The 6844-nt window shown below is 34.6% G+C and overlaps 1 protein-coding gene across 1 annotated transcript; it reads right to left on the minus strand.

Annotated features, from left to right (window-relative positions):
* Positions 1-623: 623 nt before the first annotated feature.
* On the minus strand, positions 624-6475 carry LOC120350419. Its single transcript, XM_039423737.1, has 4 exons — positions 5739-6475; positions 3902-4150; positions 2655-2926; positions 624-1725 (listed from the first exon to the last, which is right to left on the minus strand). The coding sequence occupies exons 1-4, from the start codon at positions 6028-6030 to the stop codon at positions 1372-1374; spliced, it is 1167 nt and encodes a 388-aa protein (XP_039279671.1). The 5' UTR covers positions 6031-6475; the 3' UTR covers positions 624-1371.
* Positions 6476-6844: the final 369 nt, after the last annotated feature.

Consider the following 6844-nt stretch of genomic DNA (forward strand, 5'->3'; position numbering starts at 1 on the left):
AGCCACCCTTTCTAGTCACCACACTGCCAGCGCTGCTTAAAGTGCCGTAAAATCGAAATCATTAAATCGCCGGCTGAATTTCGAGTTGTGCCGTCGCGCACTGCACAAATGAACCAGGTTATCAATTAGTGAGATGATGCAGAACGCTGTTCAAAATAGACTGCTGACCGGTTCGTTTAGTAATATTATTTCCAGGCTCACTCATTTTTTCGAATATTCTTCCATAAAGGTTGCATTCATGATGTGCTAGTTTGTAATTTATTTCTGAGAACAAAAAATCATATCATTAATTGATATATCAGAAATATTTTTTTGGATACGAATCTAGTTTCATTTTTTGTTACTAACAGTGTTCTCGTCCTCATTAGTGTAAAATGCAATCATTGCTTTTTACAATACACTCATCACTGGAACCTTTCAATAATTTCTCTCTAGTTGCAACATTATAATAATAATTATGAAAGAAATTCATATATTCTAATTATATATAATTGGTATTTCTTGGTATGAACAAGCATCTTGATTCAGTTATGTTCCCGAATGTGATTAATCACAAACTTTCAAACCATTATGTGCAAATAAGGCTAAAAACTTTTCGCAGTCCCCACAACAAGAGTATAAGGAACTAAGGGATAACAGAAACAAAATTCGTTATATTCAAATAAATATTATTAGACTAATTCAAAATAAATAATTGAATAAATAACTTGAATTGATATCAGTTCTAAGATCAATTAATCAAGGTACAATAATCACATTCATATTTCACAACTTATATTACGAATATCAAGCCTATAACAATAACATAGTCCATTTAGAGTTATTATGATTTGTAAATAATATTATTCACTAGTATTGACATTCAGGGAGCTTGTGCAATTCAAAAAGTTGACTCAAAAACCAAAGACAAATTAAACAAAAACTAATTGAATAGAAATTTGCCTCAATTAGCTCGATAGATTGGGAGATAGATTTAGGGAGATATCGATGATCAAACTTGATCGGCAAAAACTCTGCATTATCAGACTTTGGATTGAAACAATTGAAACCAATGTTAATGATGATTATCCTGAATTTTCAACATAATAAAGAAAGGATGATTGATGATGTCTTGATTTTCACCATTAAAGATCAAACAATAAGGTATCCTAATAATAGTGTGATCCATTTTATGAAAATAATAAAAGTAATCTCATTGCTATCAAACAAGTTTTTCAAAGTATTTAGAGAATATATAAATAGGGATGTGATGATGATGTGATGTATGTTGTCAGTGTATGTGTGAGAATACATTGATCGATGGAGTGATTTTAGTAAGTCTATGGTGGTAGGCTAATAGGAATTATTGACTTGGCACTGGTTAATGATGTATCATACGCCATCCAAAGACACCGGCTTGTCAGTGGATGATTCCTGCTGCCGGTAGTAGGCATAAGCGAGGTCGTGTCCGAAGCTACGGTCCCAGCCGCCTCCACCGCCACCCCCCATGGCTACCGCCCCACTGCTGACCGCGTTGGTCAAACTGCTCCACGCCGATCCACCGCCTCCTCCGCCTCCCGAGCTGCCGTAGCCGCCACTGCTGCTTCCGCCACCCCCACTCGCACCCCAGCCACCGCCTCCACCGCCTCCGCCACCCCCACTCGAGCTCCAATCTGACTGGCTCACCCCGGCCGGAGGGTAGCCCATTACCGCATCATGTGAGCCCTTACAGCCGCACATACTTCCCTGATGATACAAACAAATAACATGATAATATCTGAGTTTTCTTGTCTTTTGTGATAATATCTGAATTTGAGAGAGAAATATATTATTGGATGAATCCTGTTGTTTCTCTCCAAATCAATTTTTAAATTTGTGAATGGAATAAATAAACATGTTGATGCTGGGCTACAAACTCATGCATAAACTGCATTTACGATTTGAAAAGTGCATTCGATCGAATTGGGAATTGCGATAATCATTGCAATAAAAAATACTAATAGTATGATATCCAATCTCAATATCAAACAATGAAATTGATAAATAAAATATATTCACAATTATCATCAATGATGTAGAACGGGTAATCACAATGGATGTCAATGATATTGATCAACAAAATCTACACTTGATAATCATCATTCATTTAAGCAGAAAAAACGAACAACATGGGCGGATACTCTAGCTCAGGACATTTAATTTCATCACCAAAAAAGTGATATGATCTTGAAATATATTATCCTTCCGTGTCACTTGTTTCCGTTATGTATTTCTGTATGTATTATCTTGTGATGAATGAATTCTATTTCAAGCATTTAAATGATTCTAAAAAAATATTGAAATTCTAATAATTTGTGTTTAAAATGTATGATTTCAATCATATACTTTAAAGGACTGGCAATTTCAAATTTGACTTTTTCGAAAGAAAAAATTTTGTCGAGTTTTTTTTAGAAATGAATTTATTTACAAGGAAAAAAAGTACACTCACTTCTTGTGCTATAACCATTTGGTTACTGTCAGGACACTTCAATATTCAACAACATTTTTGTAACTAGCGATGGGCTTAAATATCTAGGATTGCGAATTCCATTCACACATATTGGGTTCTTCAAAAATATACCGAATTAGTAACCATTCTGATAAGACATAAGTGATAATATAGTGCAACTACTCACCCCTCCACAGCTGCATCCCCCTCCACCTCCTCCCATCATTTTCATTCCTCCTTTGGACATGAACTTCATTATCAACATGAACGCTGACAGCAAGAAGCCGATCTTCCCCAGCAGCAGGGCCTTGATTTTCTTCAGAGCAATGAGCTTGATCAAGATTGGCCCCAAAATGGCCATTTTTATCATCATCACCTTTCCAATAATCATTGATAGTTTCTTGATAATTTTGCTTTTCTTCTTCATCAGCTTCTTCTTTTTCTTCTTCTTGCCTCTTCCTGGAAATCAAACATATTACAGTATAATGAATTCAGTGATTTATTTATTCTATATAGTACAATATTATTCGATTTATTGTTCCAAATGTACCATTTGAAGTTACACCTACTGGGAATAATTCATTTTTATATTATTCTTCAGTTCATTCTTCTTTCCCCACATATTCTACAGATGAAATAATTGTAAATTAATTGTACTCTGAACAGCTCTGAGGTTTGATCCCTACTCGTGGTATATCATACATTAGTTACTGGTAACCTGAATGAAGTGAGTAAAATGTGTTTATAAATATAAAGAAGTGAAGTAAATTTAGTGTTATTAGGTGTGGCAAGTTCAGAGATATGGAGTTGATTTTGATAGTTGTTGAGCTATGTATGATACAAAATACTGTGATCATTCCTAGAAGATCAAACATATTTGTAATACTTTGTAATATTCATAATTTTTTCCATTCATGTTAAATTCACAATAGTAAAACGTATTCTCAACCAGATAATGAACCGATTTCAATGTAGAGGATTCAATTCAAGATTCAAATGCTTTGGAATTATTCATAATATTAATTTTTGTTTTGACATTTTCATTAGAAATTTTGAGAAATTAACAAATATTAAACAAGCTGTTTCTTTTTCTTTCTCCAGTAATCTTACCTCCAAAAGTGGTATGATCCTTCACAGATGAAATTAATTTCATTTATTTCAAGAAAAAAGAAGACTGAATGAATTACACTTAAGCATTTACCTCTCAACTTTACTAGAAAAAATGAAATTAATAAATTAGAATTATTAAATTTGAAATATCTTTACTATCACTACTATTTACAATTAAATTGAGTGAGTAGCAAGGATAATTTTAATAGATTTAGATACTTCTGTTTGTGTTTAATTGATCTGTTTTTTCAATTTGAAGAGTGAAGAAATTAACATAATGATCTTCAATTGCTCCGTTCACTTGTTCGCCTACTGCTATCTTACCTTCAAATGAGTCCTCTGAATATCCAGAGAAGTCGAAATCCACGTAGTCATTCGATCTTGCCACAGCGTCATTGCTACTCCAATTGGGCAGCGCCAGTCTTATCACGCGATTATCGATGAATCTCTCGAATGCCAGCTCGATGAGTTGCACCAGCCTCTGGCCCTGCGAGGCGCTGCGCGCAAACAGCAGGTCCTCTGTTATTTGCGGCGTGGCGGCTTCTGTCGTTCGCACTACTGAAATCCATCCATCTGAACACAAACAAATAAGTATGAAGCTGCTACTCACATCGATATTTCCAGATGGAAAATAATCATTAGAAAGGGTACTATATATAGATTTCCAACTATATAGGTTCTCAACTGGGGCTGCAGATGTTAGACCAGATGCTCTCCAGTGGCTGAGTGACCTGGAAGTACCGATCTAAAAGTTTATATTCGTATTTTTTCATGTAACTTTGTTTTAACTTTTTGACAAAGCTACTCAACCAGCAAGCATATAATTTTAATTTTTCTTGACTCTTTTCTAGCGAGGATAGTACTATGTTTTCCCGCTGACCATACGAATGAGAAGGGAAAACACCAACAGATTAGTTGGATAGAAGTTTGAGAATATCCAGCGAGTTCAATATTTATTCAAAACACACTCGAAATTAATATAATGTGGAGGAACAATATAGGCCTACAATAAAACAATTACAGTAATGCAATTGCAATGGATTGTCTCTCAAGAGTGAATAAACAAGGCCTATCTCCTGAAATGATAAGGAGCGATTTTAATGCTTCTATGGAATGTCAAAATATTCTTTAAATCGAATGAATTCCGCAGATAGATAGATATGAATGCCTTTTTATTTATAGAATGCTACGGTCATTGTAACGTCGAGAAACATAAAAACAAGAATTTACATTTCTGGGACAAGAACCAGCATGAAAACTACTTCAACATGAATGGTCAGTTCATTTGATGGTGCTATAATCTTTGATTATCCAGCGATATTATTGTGAAAAACTGTGATAAAATAATATAGAAATAGAAAAAATATATAAAAGAATATGAAAATCAGTAATGAGGATTATTCTTAATTTTGAAAGTATTCATCTAAATTGAACCTTCTGAAACCATCTGAATTTATCATCTGAATTAAATTAATTTTATTCAGTATTCAACTGAATAAAATCAGTATTCATCTGATTCGAATGATATCATATTTTGATTTACTTCTCGCCAGATTTAATAACCATGAATTATCCTGATAGAAAATTCCCATACAACTATTCATCTGAGCGTTTGAGATTATTCACCTATACAAGCGCTGGGCGGGATTCGAACCTGCTAAAGGATGGTGATGCTTTATCTGAGTGGGCTCTCGCAGTCCGCAAAGTATGTTTTTAACTCTAAGCAATTATCTATTATTGACAATATTTCAAGGTTACTGATTAGTCTCATCTATGAATACGTGTGATTATTGTTGATGTGATCAACTTTGTTATTCTGTATAAAAAATTAAGCTTCAAAAGATAACGGAAGGCTTGATTACATATTCAAATCTCTCTGTCAATCTATAGATTATCTTGACATGCCGGGATATCATTGGTTTCTTGTGTAACCTAGAGGAGGAATATTTTATTTCCAGTAGATTATTCGTAATGCTAGATAATTACTAATGGATTTGACAGTGATTCATTCTGGTAGTAAATTTATTTCTAAACTTCTTTGAACAATAAACAGAGGAAAACTTCTAGAAAGTCAACAGAACTGTTGAGTCAACTGTAAGAGGATGTTATATTTTTAGATGCATTAATATTGGAATTGGTAAATGTAGCAAGGTCTACTCACCATAGACACTAATCTCTCGCATTTTGTCGAAGTAATCCAACAGAACAAGAAGTTTTCTTCCAAAGCAGGGGTACGATAGCTTGTAGAGACACTCTGAGTACATTTCGTTGAAAACCTGCCTGGGTAATAATCCATTAGAGGCTGCTACTACTGGAGCTGGAGTGACTGTTGTCTCTTCTTCTATGTTGGTCTCGGCTGCCACAGTAGATGTGATATTTTCTGCCCTGCACAATGCACACAATAGAATGATGGTGATAATTGAACAAAGAGCTTGAGTCCAAAAACGCGACATTCTGCATCCGAATAAGAATAGAATTAAAGCAGCACTGTTCGAGCTTCCGTGGACCGTATTATTGTGGTAGAGATCTGTGATTTCTGGTGTTTATAAAGAGTTATCATCAGGCTCGTGACTTGTGTCTCGGTAAATGTTCAGTTTTCACTTCGAATGCGGTCGCGGAAACGTGACAAATGTAACCCGGTATTGGGAGTCTCATCAATTATTGCCTCTATCTATAGGCATTGAGAAGTAGCTCAGTGGGCTTCTTGCATAAACTGTGAAGCTGTTTCAAGGCTTCATTCGAATAATATAGTGAGTTTATACAAGGAACTCACACAGGTGTCATCCATTTTTACTTTCCTTGTCCTATTACCATAGGTAAGGATAGTATTGCTACACGATATCTCATCTCCCAATTAACCGAATGACTTGAAATTTGGAACTTAAGGTCCTTACAATATAAGGATCCGACACGAACAATTTCGATCTAATGCAATCCAAAATGGCGGATAAAATAGCGAAAATGTTGTCAAAAACAGGGGTTTTCGCGATTTTCTTGAAAACGACTCCAATGATTTTGATCAAATTTATACCTAAAATAGTCATTGATAAGCTCTATCAACTGCCACAAATCCTATATCTGTAAAAATTCCAGGAGCTCCGCCCTTTCTATGCAAAGTTTGATTTTTCAAATTCCCAATTATCAGGCTTCAGATACGATTTAAACAAAAAATTCGAAATGGAAAAAATTAGGCATGAAAATCTGTACAATTAATGTTCAATAGCATTTTTACCTAAAATTTAAAATAAGCTCGAAATTCGAGAAAAT

This window comes from Nilaparvata lugens, chromosome 1 (genome assembly GCF_014356525.2).
Source record: "Nilaparvata lugens isolate BPH chromosome 1, ASM1435652v1, whole genome shotgun sequence".
Classification (NCBI taxonomy): Eukaryota; Metazoa; Arthropoda; class Insecta; order Hemiptera; family Delphacidae; genus Nilaparvata; species Nilaparvata lugens.